This window comes from Arctopsyche grandis, chromosome 5, assembly GCF_051622035.1.
Source record: "Arctopsyche grandis isolate Sample6627 chromosome 5, ASM5162203v2, whole genome shotgun sequence".
NCBI lineage: Eukaryota > Metazoa > Arthropoda > Insecta > Trichoptera > Hydropsychidae > Arctopsyche > Arctopsyche grandis.
Genome location: NC_135359.1, coordinates 24,652,526 through 24,678,500, shown reverse-complemented (window position 1 = coordinate 24,678,500; position 25,975 = coordinate 24,652,526). Strand labels below are relative to the sequence as shown.

Genomic DNA, 25,975 nt, shown 5'->3' with positions numbered 1-25,975 from the left:
CAAAAAATAAAACGGTTGATTGATAAGCGTTCGCAGCAGCCGTCGCATACCAAGCCGAAGAAAAAGTCATAGTAATGCATTTGATTCTGGAAATATTTCGAAATTGTTTCCGGTATATCGTCGATATGGGGAACGTTACATTGAACTCGAAGTGAACTTTACGATCTGCTAGGCGACAGCGATCGTAAATTTGACATGAAGGTTCAACCGCGCGGATGATGATTTCCAACTTCCAGTGAAGATTGCCATTCGACGATAAAATCGGAAATATCACAGAAATATGCCTCACAAATTTCAAGGGGGAGCTTTTGAAAATAATATAATTGTCTTAATAAAAATATAACGTAATAAAATTAAAAATCTATACCATCATCCCGTCCTGCGAATTATATTGTGTGGAAATACTGAATGAAATCGGAAAACATGCGATGTTGGCGACTGAAGCACTTTTCCTATTGAGATTTGCAATTTTTCAAAACGTGCCATTCTATTGAATACTAACGAATAGCAAACATACAGAACGGTTTATAAACACACGTCTATGTTTACATACACACAAATATATAATACATATGTATCTATTGTGAAAATTTTGTTCCAAAAATGCACGTTGAAATATTCAGAATATTCGATAAAATTAAATTACATAGGAAGAGACAAAATATTTCACATTCATCAGTCATATGCATTTTTGTATTAAATATAATGTTTTACATATAAAAATATTTAAAAATGCTTGTAGCCTGAAATACGTTTATTCTGCTTTTCCGGGATTATGGACATATCGAATTAAAATGAGTGATAATAATTTGCGAATTAAATCAAAAAGAAATAGTGTTTTTGGAACTGAAAATTGACTCATATGTATAATTGATCAATATTAATCTGTGTACCACACTCTTCGCGATTGATTGGAATAAAATATGTGTGTATATCTATGTTTCACAATTTATTTATGCTCCATAATATGGAAAATATTGTATTTTTTTATTATATTAAAATCATTTTATTCACAAAAGTTACAACAAATGAAAATGCAAAAATATCATTCAAATTTTCATTCAATTAATTAAAATCTCAACATATTATGTACGAAACATACATACATATATGTATTTCTGAGTAGTTTTTTGGAACCATTAAAATGACAATAACGTATTAAATTATAGGTACAATGACGACATCAATTATGTATTCTTCAATAAATATCTAAATTCCCCACGATATTTTTTATGTATAATACATAAAAGCTTAAATTTCTATACACCATTTTATACAATATATATATATATATATATATATATATATATATATATATATATATATATATATATATATATATATATATATATATATTTATTCTTCTCATCTCCCTGTATTAGCTGTATTTGCCTCGTGTAATGCCACAATGGTCCAAACTTAAACTTAAACTTAAAATAAGTAATTCGTTGTGTCTTCATATGAACATACCTGCATCTGTGTATAAAAAAATATAGTAAAAATGAATGTGAAAAAATACGGTTTCACGCTAATCTTAACAACCCAAATGTTTATATATTATACTTGCATACATATCAGTTTCATCATTTGAATTAAATTGAACGTATTCGATAAAATTCTTGTTACAGTGTCGAAAATCATACGTTAAATTTTTTATGAGTAATATTCAACAATAGGAAATGGTTGAAAAATACAATGAATATCATAAAGCATATTCTAATCTTTGCATTGAACTTTAGAATCGTCAAAAACTTATGTTTCAGCCGAAGGTTTGGACTCTTGAGGTGGCGCGTGCCTGCCCTACAAAGTGCTATGCCGAAGCGCGAGCGGAAGGGAAAAATTCTAGATTTTCTTTAAAGTTACGGGGAAAACTTTCAAACGATTTTCTCTCGGCGGTCTAGACTTAAGTTGAAAACATATGTACTTAAACGTGACTTGGTGCCCGTGTTCGGGTCGTCTGTAAAAAAACGCGCCCAAAATGAAACTAGTCCTACCTCGCGTGAACTACAATAAATTACATTGGAACATTTTTTATCGTTGTTTTAAAAGGTTTTCATGAATAATATAATTTCGTTCCGAACAATGACACCCTAAGCATACTAATGACGGTTTTCTTTCAGGTTATATCGAACTTACTTATATTGTATTTTCGAATATTAAAATTTTAACAGCTTTATATTACATTTTCATAAGCAAATCCAGTCGTATACACTACATATATTAATATGGAAGTCTGAAACAAATAATGCATGTTGTGTAATGTAAAAAATACATACAGAGCAAATTGTTTTCTTATTTACAAAAGGTAAGAGTAGGGAAGTATAACGTTAATACACACCCTTGTCGGTCTCAAACAGCGGACATGATTGATAATGATGAATATTTTCTCATCTACACAACTATACTGGGCGGGGTGGGGCGATTGTCGCGCAAAAATGCAAATACGTCCTTTCTTCATTTAAATTAAATTATATTAACGACGCACCCGAAATAAATTTACATCCATTAAAACGGCAACGTGCACGTACACACAAAAAATATAAATAAATTGGGCGAGAGAGGGAGGACGGAGGCGGAGAGCCACTTTGTTGTGTTAATCATGGTCCACGGATGGCCAGAGATTTTCGAGAGAAAGCAAATAAGTGCGCGTGGCCCTTATTTATGTGTAGGGCTGGTGCCCGCTCGTATACCCCACCCTTGTCTTGTTCCCTTTGTGGCGTTCGCACAAGGAGTCGGCAATGACCCAGCAAATTGTAAAAGTTGCCCAAATCTGCATAAACACTCAGTTTACTCCCTTTACTCAGTGAGTTAGTATGCAGCTTTTCTACTATCAATACAACGATTTTCATTGAAATATGAAATTTTTAACTGCGTATATGTAAAACGAAGATTGTCTGTATGTACATACATATATTAGTTCTTCATAGAATTATAAGGCAAGAAATAAAGAGTGACAAAAATAAATAGACTTTACCAGTGAGGTAAAGTTTTTAGTACTAAAAGTAGTTTTTTTTCATACACCATTCTGAATATTCCATAAGTGCTTTATCATGATTATTTTTTACAGTTTTTTATACAAAAACTGTTATGTAGAAGGGATGTTTGCCTTCTGAAGAAATTATGACGGCCGTAATTAAAGGGACAATGGTATTAGTAAGAATTTTGATGCTTTCAAATCTGTTTGGAATTATCTCAGCGACAAAGGAAGATAAAATTTAATTATAATCCAAATTTTGTCAGAATCTATAAAATGTAATTGAATAACTTCAAATTATATAAAATGGTTATATTAAAGGCACAAAGTCCGTGTTAAATTTTGTAGAAAATATCATGAATTTTAGGACGAATATTTCGTGGAAGGCTTGGGGATTATTAAAATATCAAACATACTTATATACAAATAAGAATTTAAAACAGGCTTTTGAGATTTTTTATGATGTCATAAACACTAACAATGTGATTAAAAATTATAAACATTAACAATAATCAAGAAAAAAAACTGAATTCTAGCCAAAACCTTATCAACTCAGAATACAAATATAAATTTTCAGCTTGATACGTTCAGTGATGTAGAAAAAAATCGCATGGTCATAAAATTTTTGACTTTTCCAAGAGGAAAAATTTATTAATGATTTTAAAATCTAATAATTGTTTTTATAAAATTTACTGATTTCATTTTTATCACATTGATACAAGGACTATACTTGAATTTTTTCGATGAGAACACATACTATGTATGTATTTAAAGGGTCGAAAAAAATAGTGCAAGAAAAATCGAACAAGGGTAAACTGCCAATTCCGGTTGACGGGTCTTCACCAAATTGTATACATAACTTGGTATTAAGCTTAAACTTCAATACACTCAAAGGTTTCTGAGAAAAACATAAAAAACCTCGATTCTCTAGTGTAAAAGTACTACTTCCAGTTGAGGAAAAAAATATTCAAAACATAATAATGTATAAAATTTATAATTATTATTACACGTAAGAAAATTCAGTCTGATCCATTGAGCGGCTTAGGAGATAATTGAATCCAAAAACTTAAGGGAAAGTCAACAAAGTACTACTTCCAATCAACTTAAAAATTTGAAAAAAAAATTTCGTCGTATCGATTAACATTTTAGTAACTGAAACTCAGCTTTAGTTCGATAGGACTAAATCGGTATAAATCGGTATACTATGACACTGAGTATTCAAAAGATCCCCAAAATACATACACACACAATATACAAAACACACCCTTTTCTGTAGATTATGAAAACGTCACCAGTAAACGATTCTTAGTTCAAATCAGTCAAAATCTCCAGTTCGAATTTTCACATGATCACAAAACTTCATCTATTGTTATTACGTATGTATCAATGTAGATAAAGTAAAATATTATATACAGGACAAATAGATTATATATTTAATAACTTCAAAAAACCATATATGTATGTATACAAATGATCCACCATCTACTCGGCTAAAATAGCGAATAAAAGATTCCACCTAGTTAGTACCGATTCAATGTTAAGTATAACGAACTAAAATCAAGTCCTATTTAAATATTTGTCGGGCATTTCTTTTGTTCAAATTCGTCGGCCGTCACGAGGCAATACGCCACTACAAATACATATATGTATGTATATATATATATATATTTATATTTAGCATTAAAAACAAAGGAGACGTCATTATTTATCGAATCAAAACAATTCTGAAGGGGACACTCCAAAAATTGTTTGTCGTGTTGAACGTCCGTCCGCCCGGAAGGGTTCGACGATGTCATAAATCACGACGCCCCAGTTTGTCGTTAGCGCATAATTAGCGCCGTTCCCGTTAGTCCACGAAACGGTACCAAGCTCCATAATATAAAATAGGCATCGGAGAATTTTCCGAGAAAGCTTCCGAGGACCCGAGACCGCCTCGATACGCTCAAACCATCAATCTCGAGAAAATGGAAAAAAAAGTAAACACATTATGTGAAACACAACGTGTAAAAGTGAACTAAAAGCATTCTCTACTTAGTATTATATATGTATGTACTATGTATGTATATGGAGAAAAACAAACAAATATTTTATAAAAATTTTTGAAGATGATTCTTATTAAAATGTATACTAGTATTATAAGTGTTTTTTTAAGTGTCTTCGGATTATATGTATAGGTATATACATATAACACTGTTCGATAAATGACGACTTTTAAAATGTTTCAGAAACGAGATATGACTTTTCTTATAGATCAATGCCCACTGAACACGAATCTGGAAATAAAAAGTGTTGATTGGCTCGAGATTCGGAGATATATGTGTTTTTTAAATTCTATATTTTTTAAATATATACTAACCTGAAAAAACTGCATGCTATATATAATATTCCGTTTGTTACAGACATTACTAACAAACTAACCAGTAGATTCTATGAAAGAATCACTAATAACCATACTAACACACTTGTGAAGAGTCTCGGTGATTACAACAAAATGTCTATACTCTTCAGGTATAAACACAGATTACCTAAACACAATCTGCTTTAGGTCATCGACTTTAGATAGTCTTTAATTAATATTATGTATTAGATGTATTATGAACATTTATAAGGATTGTAAATAGGTTTTTGAGCTCTTTTTCCTATTATGCTTTAGATTAACATTAGAATAATATAATACTGTGATTACTAACCAAATTAAATTAAAATTGTAAAATAGAAAATGATCAGTAGATCAGTAGCTATTAAAATAGATATAAGATGTATTGTGAACATAATAATTTCGTAATAATAAAAAGCATTTAAAAAATTCTATTGATAACTGGCTTACCTCGATAAAATAAACGAATTTTTGTTATTAATCCACAAGAATAGTCGAAATATGATTTTTCTAAGTAGAATTTTATTTAATTCTCATATTAAGATAATTTAATATATTATCCCTATTAATTCGATTCGGATTCGTATAAATACGAGTAAACGCTAGTAAGAGCTTTTTCTTCGAAATTTTACCGATTTAAAGTTCAACACACATCCAATTAACCCTTTTAAACAAAATCAAAAAATAGTGTGGCCAAAACACTATCTTAATAAACATGTTTCAATAGAAAATACTCAATATAATATAGTATTAACAGTGGGAAAAAATCCCAAGTGAAAATACGTACTTTTGACTTTTGATTTGAACTGGACGACTACTTAGAGAGATTTGCAAGCTGAAAGATACTACAAATGAAAGATAAAATACCCGACTGTAGATTCCAATATTCATTTTGAACAGAAAATTAACAGATTTTGAGAAATCTACCGAACAACACCAAGATATAGAAAAATCGCGCGATTTAAAAAACACATATATCTCCGAATCTCGAGCCAATCAACACTTTTTATTACCAGATTCGTGTTCACTGAGCATAGATCTATAAGAAAAGTCATATGTCGTCTCTGAAAAAATTTTCGTGTCGAACAGTGGAATTATACATGAAGAAGATCTTCGATCAATGTGTTTTGCCAGTATTGACGTATATTTGTGAAACATGGATATTGAATGCCAAGATTTTCTAATGCATTCAAAGAAGTATGAAACGCTGTATGCTTGGCATAAGTAGGAAAGTCAGGAAATGGAATACGTGTGTTAGAATAAATTGTGACAATGGTAGTGGATAGTGTGAAGAGATTAAAATGGCAATGGGTGGGCCAGGATGCAAATGGGTAAAAGTAAGACCGCAGGGAGATGGGTAGATGAAAATAGGAAAATGTGTAGATTGAGATGGATTAGAGTTGCACAGAACAGAGACGAGTGGAAGTGTGTTGGAGAGGCCTTCATATACATATCAGCAGATGGTGATTGATGATGATGATGATGACATACATGTTGTAACTAGTAATTAGGATGTACTCAATTACACATGTATCAGGGCCGGGACTTGACATTTTGTTACCTGAGGCAAAAGGAAAAATGTCTCCCATATGTAATTTTTTTTCATTAAGTATAATACTAAGCAAAAATAAAATATTACAAATACAATGCTTAAGGGAGGGTTTAATATGTAATGTTTACACGATACAATAGGATTCTTCTTATATTAAAGATTTTTGTAAATAAAATATCATTGATGAAACTTGATGATATAGTCGATTATGTATTATTAATCAAAATGTAAAAAAATATGATAGATATTAGATCTACATCCCCGAAACTATTTAGCATTAAATTTTTATCACTAAGATGGACAATTAATATTGATGATTCAATCATGAGTAGCTCGTACTTAGAGTGCTGAGGTACTGAAGAGTTAATCAAACCGCTTTTTGTATGAAGAAACTATGGATCAGTGAAACTACGGGCTTCAAAACCCGCCGGATCTGAGTATTTAAAATTTCGAGTATTAACGTTAAAATTCAAAATGATTTTCAGTCGATAAATTGAAAATATCTTAATATTATATATGTATGTAATGTATGTGTTATTTATAGTTTCTGACTTCTGACTTCTGACAAAATTACGAACAATGGAATGGATTTTGCAAATAATGAAAATAAATATCGAAAACGATACGGCGTACTGAAATTTGGCTAAATTTAGAATTTTGCCTTAGACTACTCTAAGACTTCGGAGTGTAATAATCGTTTCAAAATTATCATTATCACCATCATACCTGATTTCGTTAACGGTAAGTACTTTATTTTAATAATTCTCCTAAAAAATCAGTTCTATTCTTAACCGAATATAAGTATAGTTTTCATGATATTTGTTTATTATATGTTTTTTATCACCTTCTATAATACTTTTCTAGAATTGTATAATGAAACAAAATGAATTTAAAATCGGGAAGTTTTTGATTTTGATTTTGGACCCGGATCCGTCGGGTTTTCAAAACATTGGACCCGGATCTGTCACGTTTTGAAAACCTGGGTTTTCAGAAACCTTACCTACAAGTAAGTGTAACGATATGCATATTTTAAAGAAATATATCCGTACCTTGTTGAACTTTACATTGGCATAATGTATATGTACTCCTAAATACATACATACATTGTATATAATATGGATTGCTTTCAATCTTGTTAGCCTGACTCAATTTAAATAATTGGAATATTTATGACGCGAGTCTGGATAAAATGATTTATTTATATGAAAAATTCATTATTTTAAAATGAAAAAAAAAAAACAGAATTGATTTTTATTCGTATTCGGGTTCGTTATACCGTGTCAGTCATTTACTCTGCGAAATATTCGCCCTTTTCACGTACTCGTGAATTATAGATGAACTCGTAAATGTGCAGTAAATAGATAATGTTGCGAAAGACCTGTACCGTGTGAAATGAAAAAGGGTTTTTATGTTTTACGAAATCAAATTGCGACTGTCCCCGATGGTGATATATTCCGGCTGAAAGCGAAACGGACGGGTCGACGTAAAACGGTTTCTAAAACGAATAAAACAACTTAAATCGTCTACATTTGCATACACACACACAGACATATATGTATAATATATGTACGTATGTATTACATGCAAACGTGAGCGTAAATATTTATCGTCAAATATAAAAGAAAATATAGGTAAAGAAAATTTTCAACATTTTTACTAGTGTGTGCACACTCTTAAATAATATATACAGGTATGGAGGGGAGATTCTCAGTAGGTATGCTGTTCAGGGAATTTAACCTACCCCTGCCGTGCCCCACTCTCCGCACCCGTAATTCATATTTTCTTTATAAGAATTTTTTATTGGATATTTACGAAACATAGCGCTCGCATTGTCACATGTTACGTAGGTTAAGGAATATGAATTTTTTATATGTCATCCGTGACGGAAGATATAAATTTTTGGTACGCGCGGAACTCGCCGGATTTTCCCGCTGTACGCTCCGGACCAAAGTGAGATAAATCATTTTATATATTGTATGTACATGTGCATACAGTGATGTAACCGGGCAGGTGCAACAGGTGCATTTGCATAGGGCTCAAGACGAAGAAGGGCGCCAAAAGTAGGCAAAAACAAATGCAAATTAATGATACATTGGATGAAGAAAATAGGGTCACACTGGAAAAAGCATTGAAATTGCAAATTTACATTTTAAAAAAATCTGTATATGTACCTACCTACATATATATTTATGTACATGTATATTGTAGAAGTAGTAAATAATTATTTTTATTTATGTCAAATAATTGACATGTCCGGTAGTAAAGAAGAAGAAATAAAGAGACGTGTGAAACTAGGATGGAGTGCATTTGGACGAATGAATGTTGTATTCAAATCAAAAATGCCACTCTGCCCGAAGAAAAAGATTTTTGATCAATGCATTTTGACAGTGATGACGTATGGATGCGAAACTTGGACATTGAAAGATAGGCAACGGAATACGTGGGTGAGAAGTATGGCAAGAGTAGTAGATATAGTGGATAGAGTGAAGAGATTGAAATGGCAATAGCCCACTTTACACAGTCGTTCTATCGCGCGTTCTCAGGAGCGTACAGGATTGCGCGCGGGTAAGCTTGTGCGCGCAATCGTGCGCGATAATGTTTTCGCAGTTGTGAGCACTGACGTTCTTTCGCGCGCGATTACTCCTACCACTTTTTGTTAAAATGGAAAGAGCGAACGTGTAAAGGCTAATCGTGCGTGATAGACCGCGCGAAACTGGCGCGTGTTGGAGTGTGTGCGAAACGCACAGTTTTACTGAAGTAACGCAGTTTTATAGTAATTTTGCGGTGAAAAATGGATAGAAGAAATATCATGGCGCAAGTTATGATGTTCTTTGGTGTTGATTTAATCAAAAAGAAGAAGAAACGATCCATTAAATGAAAATTTTCATAAAATAAAATGAAAAATAAATCAAATACGAATAATTGCCATCACTGATGCAGTGTATGTTCCAGAATCTAAAATCCATTGTATATCATATCTAAAAATAAATTAAATTCAGCACAATTATTATTGTATTATCAGGTGCTATTGTTGCAAATTATCAAAAGAGATATCAAAAATAAAGCTTTTCTCTTAAGCTTTGAAATTTTTTGACAACAAAATCTCGATTAGCATTAGAAAATCCTTTTTATTTAACGAAGTCAACTATTTTTTTATAAGCTTCCTCTTTCATATTTTTGTTTTTATATTCCTCGGACTTAATTTTCCAGAGTCACAGAAAAGACTGGTACATTAAAAGTAATTCCACAATCAATTCTTTACTCCACGTGCGTAAGTCCGCCATCTTGTAACAAAAGCGCGCCCGAAAGAATTTTCTGTGTAAAGATAACGTCGAGCCACACGATTGCGCGCAGGACTGCTGAGTTTATCGCGCGGTTTATCCCTTCCCGGTCCAAGATATTTACACGCGCACTCTTTCGCGCACGATTAGCTGTTTCACGCGCGATAGAACGACTGTGTAAAGGGGGCTAATGAGCGGGCACGTGGCTAGAAGAATGGACGAAAGGTGGACAAAAGAAGTACTAGAATGGTATCCGAGAGAATGCAAAAGGGTAAAAGTAAGACCACAGGGAAGATGGGTAGACGAAATAAGGAATATGTGTGGAGTGAGATGGATGAGAGTTGCGTAGAATAGAGACGAGTAGAAGCGTGTTGGAGAGGCTTTCATTCAGCAGTGGACGTTGAGTGGCTGTAGATGATGATGATATTGTCACTATGGATCGGTCCGCTATTGGGTATCGTTGATCATTTGCTAGCAGGTTTAAAAACATGAGATAGACTGCTGTACAATTTACGTAGTTACGGATTAGGCAGTTCGACCACAAGTAATTATTTATGTAGTACTAGTTAGACATAATAACTTGCGATCGAATTGCCTAACTAGTAACTGCATATATACATACATACAAATTGCTTTCTGGCAATAGATCTCATGTTTTTAAACCTTCTAGCAAACGATCGACTGTGCTATAAAGCAGACTCATTATGAGTAAGTGATAACTGTTTACGAGCTTTTTATTTTGACTATTTCTGCTTTGTATAAAATGATATATAAAAATGACTGCTGATCTAGTTGTTATGTATATATTTAAATAGCATAGATTTAAATATACATATATATGAGCTTTTCATTTGTGTGACCAGGGAGATGGGGAGGCTATTAATAATTAAAAATTTTGATTGAAAATTACTTACACAATTATAAAATTTTGTTTGCAGCGTTATTTACCCAATTTAACGAATAAATATTTGTTTATGCTACGATTTAGTTTCTACGAATAGTTTCTGCTTGAACTTTTTTGCCAACGGCAATAATTGCTTTTGTATGTACATAGTCATTCAATCTTAATTACATTTAAATATAAAATCATCAAAAAAATTAATTAATAATAACGATGTAATAATTATAATGCATATTTAATTCAGAGCTCAACAAATGGGATACCAAATATTCGAATATAGAAAATAAAGCTTTAAAATATTTAGACATAGTTTTAGAAAGTTCAAAATATGATTTTAATTTTAATCGAATATGGTACCTTGAATCAAATGGAATGAAAATAAAGTTCGTATAAAAAATATTCGAACATAATTGTCAAAAATTTGTACCATTAAGAGGGCTGGATAGCAGAAACCTTAAATTTGTTGCCGATCTTTTCTTCGATATATATATTGTATATATATATATATATACAATATATGGAGTTCGGTCTTTCGTGTCATGTGAGGAGGACGTGCTTCTGCGTTCCTCCCGCTATTACTCGCTTAAACCCGGCTATTGCACGAAATTTAACTTAACCATCTAATCACTTATTTTACTAATTGCATCCTAGTATAATTTAAGTGTAAAAATAAACAGCAAATCGGTCGTAAAAAGCGGTTTTATATCAGTTATTTCGAAAAATTTTGTGCTAATTTTTGTGTCAAATCGGTGTCAAACGAGATACATCTCCCTACCTGAATACAAAAAAAGGGTCCTTCGCCAGCCAAGTCGGTCCCACAGAAGCAATAAATCTTCCACATAATTGCTTCCAGCCAAAAATCTTTAACGAACTTTACTTAATAGAATAATAGCAAACAGAAACGGTGTTTCCCAACTGTCTATCAGTTCTTTTTCATATTTAAATTATATTAAAGTAATTCGTGTAATTTTATATACTTTACTAAAGTTATTATTAAAATATTAAATTGCAAACCGCACTCACATATATAAATCCGTTGTCTCCAAAGAGGCGTCTCACGATAAAGATCTGTAAAAAAGTAGTATAACAATTGCTAATCTATTATTATCATAACTAACTACTTTCACTTACAAAGTAACCCTGTTAAATGGCATGTAATAACTCATAAGTGATCCAAGTGATACCTAGGATGACTATATGTCAAAGCTGACCACAGAGAAGAGTTTATGGCGGTAAGAACTCACTCCTTGAATGGAAATCTCTCTCAAGTACCGCCTTTTTCTCAACACATCTTGGATAAATGCGAGAAAAATAATATCCAAACCTCCAACAAGGTAAGAGTGACGATGGATGATAGCTTAGCTAATAGAAACCTGTATTTAGCCACGTACAATGTAAGAACGTTATCGAGTGAAGGAAGTGTGCTTGCATTAGAGAATGAACTAGAAAGTATCAAATGGGATTTAGTAGGACTTAGCGAAGTAAGACGAAAACAGGAAAACCAAATAATCCTAAAAAGTGGTAACTGTCTCTACTGGAGAGGGATACCAAATGGTAGAATAGGAGGAGTAGGGTTTCTTATCAATAAGAGAATAGAAAGAAATATTATAGAAATAAACGACATATCGGAACGTATATGCTATGTAGTATTAAGAATCTCGAGCAGGTACACTTGTCAAATCTTCCAAGTGTACGCCCCCACATCTAGCCACCCAGACGAGGAAATAGAAGACTTCTACGAAAAACTACAGGGCGCATACGATAATAGCCGCCACCACTTTAAAATAATCATGGGCGACTTTAACGCAAAAATAGGACAAAAGGCAAACACAGAAAGAGCAGTAGGCAATTTTGGTACCGGCCAAAGAAACGACAGAGGCGATCGCCTCATAGAATTCGCAGAACACAACAGGCTCTTCATCACTAATTCATTTTTCAGGAAAAACACCAACAATAAGTGGACTTGGGAGAGTCCTAAAGGAGACAGAAACGAGATCGATTTCATCCTAACAAATGCCCTGCACTCCGTTAAAGACGTTAGTGTTTTAAGTAAAGTAGATATAGGCAGCGATCACAGATTAGTCCGTGCCAAGATGGCCATTAATATAAATTGCGAACGTAGGAAATTAATAAAAGGATGCAGTAACTCTCCAGATTTCGCTCAACTAAGGTCTAGGAAAAAGGAATTCGAACTCGAACTTGGAAATCGATACGGGAAATTAAACCCAGAAGCAGACATCGAGGAATTGAACACTGTAATTAGTTCGGTTCTAACCTCAACAGGTAAGAAATTAGGTGGTTTCAGGAAACAGATTAAATTAAGCAAAATTTCAGCGGAAACAAAAAACCTAATTAAGCATAAAAGGAATTTAGATAGGGATAATAATAAGCAAGAATACAATCTAGTAAATAAGGAAATTAAGAAGAGAATAGTCAGGGATGTCAGGGATTTTAACAGCAAGCTAATAGAAAATACCATTAAGAATAACCGTAGCCTGAAAAAGTGCAAACAGGATCTTTTCTTAGGCAAAAACCAAATGATCGCAATCAGATCAGAGAGCGGAGTAATAATTAGGAATAGAGAAGAAATCATAGACAGAGTTTACACGTTCTATGCAAAACTATACGAGAACGACAACGGCCAATTCCCCGCTCTGGAATCGACACACGGCCAAAGGGTTCCTGCAGTATTGCCTAGCGAAGTAGAGGCCGCGCTAAAAACTGCAAAGAACGGTAAAACCCCAGGGGAAGATAATATTCCCATTGACTTACTAAAATGTGGCGGCCCCCCCCTAATTAATATCTTAGCTAGGCTTTTCAGCAAATGCATCCAGAACCAAGCTATACCAGAAGGATGGAATAACGCAACTATCATTTTAATACACAAAAAAGGCGACAAAAGCGATATCAAGAACTACCGACCCATTAGTCTACTTTCAGCGGTCTACAAGCTCTTCACGAAGGTTATTACAGAAAGGCTGAAGAATATCCTCGACGAGAACCAACCTATAGAGCAGGCAGGGTTTAGGGCAAATTTCAGCACAATGGACCACCTCCAAGTAGTTGGCGAACTAATCGAGCGCGCCAACGAATATCAACGGCCACTGTGCCTAGGTTTCGTCGATTATGAGAAAGCCTTCGATACAGTTAGTCATAATGCAGTACTTAACGCTCTAAAAACACAGGGAGTACCGGAACCCTATGTGGGACTGTTAGCTACAATATATAAGAATGCCACAGCTTCAGTTAAAATTTTTTCAGGTACAGATAGATTTAGCATAGGAAAAGGAGTAAGACAAGGAGATACAATCTCGCCCAAGTTATTCAATGCGGTGCTTGAGGGAGTTTTCAGGAAATTGGATTGGGATACAGCCGGAGTAAGCATCAATGGTCGCTTTTTGAGTCACCTTCGGTTCGCAGACGATATAGTTTTAGTAGCTCGTGATTCAGCTGACCTACTTATCAGACTAACACAGCTGGACAGGGAAAGTAGAAAAGTAGGATTAAAAATTAACGTAGATAAGACTAAACTAATGTTCAATAGTTATTGCATGCCTGATAGCATCCCCTTAGATGATAAACCAGTAGAAGTAGTAAATAATTATTTATATTTAGGTCAAATAATTGACATGTCTGGTAGTAAAAATGAAGAGATAAAGAGACGTATGAAATTGGGGTGGAGTGCATTTGGACGGATGAATGCTGTTTTTAAATCAAAAATGCCACTCTGCCTGAAGAAAAGGATCTTTGATCAATGCGTTTTGCCAGTGATGACGTATGGATGTGAAACTTGGACACTGAACGCCAAGATGCAAAATAAAATCCAATGCACTCAAAGAAGTATGGAACGCTGTATGCTTGGCATAACGAGGAAAGACAGGAAGCGGAACACGTGGGTGAGAAATATGACAAGGGTAGTGGACATAGTGGATAGAGTGAAGAGATTGAAATGGCAATGGGCGGGTCACGTAGCTAGGAGGATGGACGAAAGGTGGACAAAAGAAGTGCTTGAATGGTACCCGAGAGAAGGCAAAAGAGTAAAAGGAAGACCGCAAGGAAGATGGGTGAACGAAATTAGGAAAATGTGCGGAATGAGATGGATGAGTGTTGCGCAAAACAGAGACGAGTGGAAGCGTGTTGGAGAGGCCTTCATCCAGCAGTGGATGGCGAATGGCTGTAAATGATGATGATGATACAATATATGTATATATACAATATATATATATACAATATATGTATATATACAATATATATATATATATACAATATATGTATATATACAATATATATATATACAATATATGTATATATACAATATATATATATACAATATATGTATATATACAATTTATTATATATATATATATATATATATATATATATATATATATATATATATATATATATATATATATATATATATATATGTATATATATATATATATATATAAATATATATATATATATATATATATATATATATATATATATATATATATATATATATATATATATATATATATATATATATATATATATATATATATATATATATATATATATATATATATATATATATATATATATATATATATATATATATTGAGTGAATGCGACAGTTGCGCTTCGACCAGATAAAACGCATTTTAAATTGACAAAATCGAGGTTTCGTATTCTCCTATTTTCTCCTCCGAAACTGGACCAATTTTTAAAACAAAATCATCATTAGTATGAGAAAGATATTTTCTGTGCAACTATGCGCGTATTTTTTTTAAAATCGATCGTTAAATAAGCACGCTGGACTCTTTTCGTGGGTGTAAAAAAGAGGCTATTTTATTGATGTTTGGCGACTCCTAGCTCCTATAAAAAATAACTAATCAAAAAAATAAAACAATAGATGCAACCCAATGGTGGATACCCATAGCATATTAAAAAATAATTTCTCTAGAGCCATTATTGAGGAAGAGAGAAGTGTAATACGTTTGTATGGACAAGGCACTGGTGTAAAGCTTTCTTAACCATGTTGTGAAATTGTCTTGAGAAATTGATATTTTTGAGTGGGAGTATGGATATAGTAGGAATGGACTATGGTTTTGACGGGTTTTTATTAGTGCTTGTCTTGTATGAAATCATATCGAAAAATTGAGTCAGATAAAAATGGAAAATTTTAACCCAACCTAAGTTGGGGATTATGTGATAAAGTATTATATATGCACTTAAAATAGTTTACAAAAAAATTAAAGGATTCAAAACTGAAGCTTAGTCACGTTAGAGGTGTCTTAACATACTTGGCATTTTCCATTGATGCACATGTCGAGACTGCCGTGTCTGCATCGCGTTCCATCTTGCACCCTGCTTGCGAGCTGGGCCACTACCACAGCCTCTTCGTCTGCTTCTCCCAGCTGCAGCGGGCCGTCCTGTAAAATTTAATTAACAAATACGCTGAGTCGAGAGTTTTAATAATATTGCGGTATGAATGCGGAGAACTGTATTCGAAATGATTGCATTTAATGAAAAGCGCATTTCGTACTTGTGGATGAGAGTGTGGTAGTCCTCGACAGGTGAGCGCGCAGGGTTCCGTCTCTTCATAATGGGGAGTCCACGTTAGAAGGGCACCCTCGTAGGGTACTTGATTGTATGCCGAGCACTGGTGAGCCCTGAAGTCCTGGCTGTCGGGACAAGGCTGCAAGCAAAAATAGAACGATTTGAATTTCAACAAATAAGAGCCTTCAATTTTTCTCGTACTGGTTAACTATTCATTTTACCTTTGAAGTATCTTAGATATACTGATTAATTTTATGCATATACATATGCTTTGAAAAAATACGTATGTACGTATTTTCTCAAAGCATATTTTATTTTATTTTACATATATACCAGGAAGGCCTTACAGGAAAATCCCAATGCGCCTTCCTGGCCAATTACAAATACAAATGCAGCATTTTTTTTTTTTTTATAAGTCGTTGAATTGCGAGACACTGAAAAAACTCGCAAATTAACGAGACATCTATGAATTGTACATAAATTTTTATTGTACATCCATCAAATTTCAAATAGTGGTGACATAGTAGGTAGGAAGGATTTTTAGCCAATTTTTTTTTTCCGGGAACCGTTTCAACAATGAAATCAGAGAAAATTGGCAAACTCTGATAGGAAACGATCAACCTGGAGTCACAAATCCAGGTCTGACCAACAGCATACTCTGAAAAATTCATTTTCATTCAGGGATAGAACCCGGCACCTTCTTGACGGTAAGCAGAAGCTTAACGTCCGAGCTATGCTGCTGGCTTAATGCATATACATATATTTGCAGTCGCTGCAGTTTGAAAATACTTCGTTTTTATAATTATTTTTAATTCGAAACATTTCTCATGTAGAAATAATGCTAATAAATAATGATGAAAGTTTTGTATCAAATTAATCTTTCATAAAATCATAAAAAAACTAAAGCATTATAATAGCAGATAAATTGAAATAAGAACCAGCTGCAAATGCAAAACATCCCTGCGAGGTCCAAATGGAAGAGAGAAGATCAAAATTCCACTATGTTTCCAAAATCGTAAATAATCCATTTATCTAATATATTATTTCGAAGACTTTGTATATATGTTACATTGGTTGGTTGGTTCGTAAGCAACACATTCGATTTTTTTTTTCAATTCATAGGCGTCGATTCGATTCAAAGGATTCGAAGGCCCCGGGGGCGAAGGCCCAGGAGGCAAAGGCGCCTTCACGCCGGGGGCGAAGACCCCTGAGGTTACCGGGGGGAGGGGGGGGGGGGCACCGGATTCTGGTATTCATACATACAATTTCGAAAGAGACTCACAATATATGTTTTTTTGTTCGTGACAGTCAATTTAATAAAAAAACAAATGAACATTAAAATAAATTTATATAAAATAAAACTATTCAAATAAATTTAATAAAATGTTTACTATTAGATTAGTCATGTTTAAGCGGTTTATATTACAAATACCGAGCGAAGCCGGGGAAAACCACTAGTATATAATATGTACAATGGACTTCAAAAGAGTCATGTCTAAATCTGAACGAAACGTAAAAACGATTTCCATTTTTATATGTCTATCTATTTGAGTATGTATTTGTACTGTGGATAAAATAAGTATTCAAGTGTATTATATAAAATTAATTTCCAACGAGGCTCGTCTTCACAATGGGCATTGAAAACAATGCGATGGTAAGTCTTAGGGCGCAGGCGATTGTTTCAGATCGGAAGCGACGAAAAGGAGAGAAAAAAAGCTCGAAATGGAAAAAAGAAGAGCTTTCTTTCGGTCATATTCACCGCGCGATACAAAGCCCACGTTGATTGTAGGTTAATTTACTTCCGCTCGCCGGAGGAACACAAAGCAATAATCGTTCGTAGGTGCTTATCGCTTCCTGGAAAACCCACCCCTGACAAAAGTAAACCTTCCAGGTGAGTTACCCTAGCAAGAAGAGCCCCTTTTCGCAACGTCTGAAAGAGTTGAAAACAAACGACACCGGAAGGTTTAACGTTATTCCGCAAAACGGACAGCTTTCATTCTTGAATAATAGACGGCAAAGAATATTGAGAGAGATCGTCAACATTACATGAAATGTAACGTTCGAGTATAAAACAGACACAATTAAAGTGCTGAAAATTTAATTGCTTCGTACAATTGGCACGACGGAAAATTAAAAATGGCCGATGGGGGAAAATCAAAGAGAGGCATTCGCGCGAACTTTATTGTGTCGTTAATACTTGAATTGCTTGCTTCGGGGCAAACTGATCGCTGCAATGAGATTCGAATAAAAAATAAACGACGGGATGGACTTGGTCCAATCGAACGAAAGTTAAGAGAAACAATTTAATTATTTGAAGAGAATGGAAAGTAATTCAATTAGAGTGTAAGGAAAGATAGCCGTAGGTCCGTTCGTTGCAGAGAAAAGAGTGTACGGGAGCACATCTGAAGTGGGTCTCGCAGGAGCGATCTCAAATTGATGAAGTTAAAAGTAAAACAAGGTCGAAATGAATAATTAATTATGACGACTATTGTACGGGTCAAGATTCAGCGCTCTTATTGCGATAATTGAATGGGGGAGGGAAAATGGGGAAAATTTCATTAGGGAGTTACGGGTCCGAAAAATGTCGAGCTTCTATTATATTGTTATCGGCTCCGCCTAACGCTTCATTTTATTTGCAAAATTCAATATCGATATTTTTATGATAGAGCATTTCAATAACGATACCGAAATATATAGAAAAAAAATAAAAATAAATCCTTTTATATCTTTTATTAAAAAATCTATACGCTTAAAATAAAATATTTGTTTGTTCAACTCACATGAAAAACATGTTTTTCATGTGCATTTTTTTGGTTCAAAAAATGCATATCTTACGGTATCTCAAGTATCTCACGGGTGATTACATTCCATGTTTCTTTTATTTTTAAACAAAAATTATATTTATTTATCAAGAAAATATATCATACTCAATAATTTATCAAATATATATGAGCCGTTGTTGTTGAAAGTGGCATAACTTCACTTTTATTCATTTCGAGAAATATCTTGCAAAACATTAAATGTAATGTTTTGCGTTTAACGATATTTAAAAATATTAATTGCATATAATGCTTTTCTAAGATTCTGGATATATCGAATCAAAATAAGTAATAATAATTTGTGAATTAACTTAATCAGAAATAGTGTTTTTGGAATTGAAAATTGGAGTTCCACTACTTTTAAATATCTATAATGGCTCATATTATGCTTCGCTATGTACCTATATTATCTATAAAAATTCTCAGGTTTATTTTAAAAAGGTTTTGCGTAGCCCTACGCCAATCCGCCCACTTTAAGCCTCAAATAAATGAAAAATCACCTGACATTAAATAGACATATGACCCATTCGAAAGCCAAATCGGCTAACTCTACTAAAAGAAAAATAGAGAAAATCGACATTTTATGAAAGACATTAATATGTGAAATATTATATCATACGCAGAAGTATAAAATAAGAATTTTATTGATTTTTGACGCTATTTCCTTATAGGTTTGTACGTCTTTGTACGATCAAGTATCAAAATTTCTTATTTATATAGGGAAAAGTTCAGTTATTAGGCCAAATATTTACACCTGTATTTGTTGATTATAAGATAGCTAAATATAGGTCAGGCTCGTATACAAATACATACTTTCGCCCGCAATAATGAGACTACATGGTGTAAAATTATTTAATTAAGTCACGGATTAGCTCTTAAATTACGCAGCGAGGCGGAGGGCGGGATAAAGTTCTGGATTTGAACTGAGAACCCTAAAATCCACAACCGAAATTCTATCCTAACCTTTGCGTAAATCATCGAGTATATTACATACGTTCGTAGAGCTAGTGCAAAATAACACACACACACACATATATAGATCACACCATATAATTGGAAAGTGTTCGGCAACCATCTGGTGTAAAAGTCATTATCCGAGGCTGCAGCAGCCATAATAAGGTCACAGTGACAGAGATGTTACACGTAGTCGACCTATTTTTAACAGACCACTTGGTCTGCGGTTGGAAATTAATTATACAGGGCGGCCCTTAAGGGCCACGTGGCCACCGAATCCAATTCGCGCATTGCAAACACATGAATATTACATGGGAGGACCAAATTCCAAAATTCAGATGATTTCGACGGTGCGAATACCGCCTTTAGGCCCTATAATTAAAATAATATCAAAATGTAAATTGACTGCGAAAGCACTAAACGAAATCGCAGTATTAATACATATCTACAATCTACGCAAATAACCCAGGTGCTATGTACATATATAATACAAAAATGAATTGCGACGTGTTAACACAAATGTGGCCGGCACGTATCCGACGAAATCTCGCGATGAAAAATTAAAGATATGAAAAATTAAAATAATATACGAATTTTGTGTGTGAAATCGAAACTCACGTACGCAATGAATACGCAAACGAATCGAATGATTTTTATTTAACCTTTTACCTGCACGAACGCGACTTATCGCCGCGCCAAATCTCATCGCCCATTATGTATTCGTATTCGAATGAATATTTTTAAACACACATGATATGGCAATTGTTCACGAAGCGCGCCAATTTAACAATATTCCGCCATGCGTAAATAACTGCGTGCCCCTTCAATTGTGCGATGAATCTATGAATACGTTTAATATAAAAAAATAGCCTACTATTCATATATGCACAAGCGCACTAAATATGAATGAAAATCGATATACCTGTATAATATGAAGTATGTAGTATGTAACAAAAAGAAAATTGAAAAGCTTTCAAGCCGACGTTTCATATACAATGTTTAATAATACACACTCAAATGAATGCTTGTATAACACGAATTCATAAAAATGTTATGGAATAAATAGTATTTTGGAGAAGAAGAAGAAATGTTTGATATCGTTAAATTTATCATTATTGATTATTTGTATATAATACTAAAAATACGTTAATACTAAAACTAATTTCTGGGTTAACGCAGCATGTACATAAATATGCTGAAGAAAATTTAAACTGATCAAAGCAATCAGAAATTGTAGTACAGATCGATTTAAAAATTTGAGATTATATATGTTCTTATTCGCCGATGATTGTCAAACGAAATCGATAACACAATACTAAAACTAATATTTGGGCCTGGTTTGGACAAAAATTTTTTATACATATGTACCTCGAAAATTTTACTATAAAATGTGTGGATGCACTTTCTACTTTCTATTTCACTATTTCAACAACAGTCTATAGGCGTATGCTGCAGATCCCGTGGACCAAAAAAGTATCAAATGAAGCTGTCCTCGGCATGATAGGGAGAGGCAGGGAACTTGTTTCTGTCATCAAACGGAGAATGATGGAGTACCTCGGACAAATTGGGAGATTCGGACGATTCGGAGTCCAAAATACGAATTTCTCCGTTTGATAACCATGGGAAAAATATAAGGTAGACAATGGATTTGCAGGAAGACTTCGAAACATGCGCATGTGGACCGATATGAGCGCCGAAGAGTTGTTCCGAGCCGCGGAAGACCGATGCAGATATCTTCAAATAATCGACGAGGTGGTCGCTAATGTTTGGAAGCGGACAAAGCATTAGAAGAAGAAGAAGATTTCAACAACGAAAGTTTTGACAGCTGCAAGCTTCGACTGTGGGATGAAAATGGCTTATAAAATCTAGTATGATAAAAGGTTCGTAAAATATCGCAGTTCGGAAGAGACGCTCTCAGTCCAAAATAAGTCCAAAAAGTCGAAATCAGAGAGTTGAAATCAAAGACACATATATGTAGATGAGATTGAAAAGAGAGACGTCAAACAAGTAGCGAGTTTTTAAAAATTAGTAAGTTATTGAAAATAGGTGATAGTGAAATATTTACTCAATAGATTGAATACAATCTTAAGTGTTTCGCAATTTTTGATTCACATCAATAATCTAAACATTTTTGAAAGAAGGGCTGCATAGTGCAGTTTGTCAGTCATATATGTCGCAAGACTTGGAAATGTCGATGACGATGTAAAGTCCGGAAAGTAGACCTTCCTGGTTGAATTGAGTGAAGTATGTAACAGCAATATTTAGACGCACTGTAATTAACTATTTAGTTTTTTTCGATGAATTGAGAAGAGTCTACATATTTTGAATAATCTTTTAATTTAATTTCTCTGTTTTTTCTTATGTTGAAATTGAAATTTTATGTATAATTACGTGTATGTTTTCGTTTATTACCAGCGGAAACCTATAATTGGTCTTTTGTTATGTATTCTGTTATTTGTTCTGTTTTGAAATTAAGACTGTTGTTTTTCCTTAAATAAAATAAATAAAATATGATCGAGCTGCTATAGCGGCTTCCGCTGCGGAAGAGTTGAGTGGCAGGGGTTGTCACACAGTGTTTTCAATTCATGTTTTGTGTTCCATCATTATGTGTAATGATGGTATTTGGAACTTATGTACACATGTATAAAAATTTTACCATGGGTGTCGACTTAGTCAACCTGTAGTGGCGCTTTTGGCTGTGTTATTTGTGTTAATATATAATGGATGAATATGTAAATAAAGAAATAAATATATAAAAATGTGTCAACGTAGTGAAAATATATTGAAATACTGTATGTTGCTGTAAATATTTAAGATTTGTCTATTTATATTTCATTATTAAAAACTATATATATACATATATACATATCTAAGAGTGGTTAAATGAAAAGTAAACAATAATTTATGAAACAAGTTAATACGATCTAGAAATATGTGATATGTACATATGTTTGAAATTATAATTTGATCAAGGTATCGTACATGTGTAAATACATTACATGTACTCAGGTAGCGAAATTGAGAAATTAGTAAAACGTAGAGTAACTAAATTCGGTTTATGAAAGACTCATGTATCTGAATAAATAATGATTTGGTAATAACTTGAGGCTTATTCGTAGCACACCGAGTTTGGATCCGTGAGATTGAACATCTTGTGGTTACACGTATGTAAGTATGTATTAATGTTTATATGTCCGTAATATGATATTATACACGGTGAATAATTATATATAAATATTTAATAATGCGCTTAAAATTGAATGAGCTATTTTAAAATATGCCTAAAGCCTAATATAACGTTATCTAGTTCGGAAAGTGATAAAACAAATTTTTCCTTGTTGATCACGGCTACGAAAAAAGAATTCCCAAAGTGGCTGTGTGACAGGAAATATTGTTTCTGGCAATATTTCCATTAAAGGTCTTAGGAAGTCCGACGAAGAGTTTATAAGCGGAAAACAATAATAAAAGTCCCCTCTGCCAAAGTGTCTTCCTTCGGCCAAAGACTATTTGATTTATGGCAGTCTACGACTAGTCCCCTCAGCGAACGCGCCAGCTCTACGGATGTGCTACGATGTGTGAGAAAAAATTTGCTCACTTCTACAACTTTCTTCCATAGCGAATAAACGAGTATAAATAATCTTATTTTAACAAAAAAATCTCTGCACTCCACTTGGGGAGCACTGCGGAAACATTTCCAAGCAGCAAACCAACAATAAAACATCGTAGTACATTCCAAATGAATATTTATAATTAAAGTAACGATATAATTTAAAAATATGCACTCAACATATTCGAGGGTAATCCTGAAATAACATATCCGCACATGATCTACACATTTTTTTCCCGTGACGCGAACATATCATGCAAATTAGAAAGGGTAGTCAAAAACAAACATGGTGGGTGGGCTTCCGGCCTCCCAAGAAAAATGGATGCGGCGTTGGACTGAAGAATACTAAGTAAGCATCGCATTCAGGGTAAAAACAATAAATCACTCACGAAAATAAAATCGGGCTGGGGCACCCCAGATCCTTCTCAGCTTTCGGTTTTGTGGAAATTCATTTCTACATTTTTAACTGTTTGTTTCAAAGTTGGCACGCGCGTCTGATACTGCGACGACTAACCGCACGAAACAAACATTTGATACATGAAATATAATAAATAAAAGCGATAAAGATATGACTTCAATGCAAAATCATAGTTACATATTATAGTATTGTGCTACGAACAGTTTTATAATGCAATACACTTATTCGAAGTGGTGAAGTAATGATGCTGCGCTTTAATTACAAATCCAATTGACCTACATCTCAGCATATTCACGCTCGAGTTGAGTTGTTTCCTTTCATTAAAACAATTATTATTATGTTGTAATTTTAATTGAGACTTTTTATTTTATATTACAAAAAGAAATCAATGGAAATTTTGCCTAAATATACTATATATATATTATATGTACATACAGTAAATATATACTCGTAGTAGATTGGGTATGTGTCTGTTTGTTCGATGAGGAAAAAAAATGATGTCAACCGAAATTGGTTTATACGAAATAATGGCTCAGGGGCTGCAAAAATATAAGATGCTATCGAAAAGTAGGGGTTTCAAGGGTTGGGAATAGAGCGCATGCGCGTTAATATATACTGAGACGTTAACAAATTTGTCAGTTTCTTAACCCCCTCACACCATCGCATAATAATATATATTATTTTGGCAGAAACAAACAGCATTGGAGCGTACATAAAATAACATTGATACCAAAAGATTTTCTTAAAATGAATAATTCGAATTATATAACAACGAGGTAAAATAAAAACAAAGAAGAAATGTTTTGAATAGTGGGAGAAATGGGATACCAAGAATAATGACCAAATAATATAAATTTAATGCAAGAAAAGAAACAACAAAATGTGCGGAGAAATATTGTTAAGAACAAGATCTATATTTATTTTTTTATTTTACATATATACCAGGAAGGCCTTACAGGAAAATCCCAATGCGCCTTCCTGGCCAATTACAAATACAAATGCAGCATTTTTTATTATAATTCGTTGAATTGCGAGACACTGAAAAAACTCGCAAATTAACGAGACATCTATGAATTGTACATAAATTCTTATTGTACATCCATCAGCATACTCTGAAAAATTCATTTTCATTCAGGGATAGAACCCGGCACCTTCTTGACGGTAAGCAGAAGCTTAACGTCCGAGCTATGCTGCTGGCATATATATATATATATAAAGAAATTACAAGAATAGTTGGTAGAACAAGGGATTAATGTGAAATAATGAAGTATTACGGAGGTATCTATGTATGTATCAATAAAGACTATCAATTATATAATTCAAAAGTAAAAAAAAGCAACATAAATCATAAATTTTCCTTTTATAATCATATGAATATTATCATTCCTCAAAAGCTCGTCGACACGTGTAATTGCAACGTTGAAATTAATTTATACCATACTATGTACCTGGAATTTGCTCGAGATGGAATGGCTCGAAATTTGATAAAAACTCATCCACGGTCTAATTTAAATTACTATGAGATAGTATTTAGAATATAGGTATAAA

At 33.4% G+C, this 25,975-nt stretch overlaps 1 protein-coding gene across 1 annotated transcript in view; it reads right to left on the bottom strand.

The window, feature by feature from the left end:
• nolo (ADAMTS-like no long nerve cord) overlaps positions 1 to 25,975 on the bottom strand; it is a 307,268-nt gene that overhangs the window by 36,703 nt on the left and 244,590 nt on the right. The window contains exons 7-8 of the mRNA XM_077431662.1: positions 16,616 to 16,768; positions 16,374 to 16,502 (exon numbers count right to left, since the gene is read on the bottom strand). Of these exons, the coding sequence (XP_077287788.1) occupies positions 16,374 to 16,502; positions 16,616 to 16,768 (282 nt within the window). The remainder of the gene's footprint in view (positions 1 to 16,373; positions 16,503 to 16,615; positions 16,769 to 25,975) is intronic.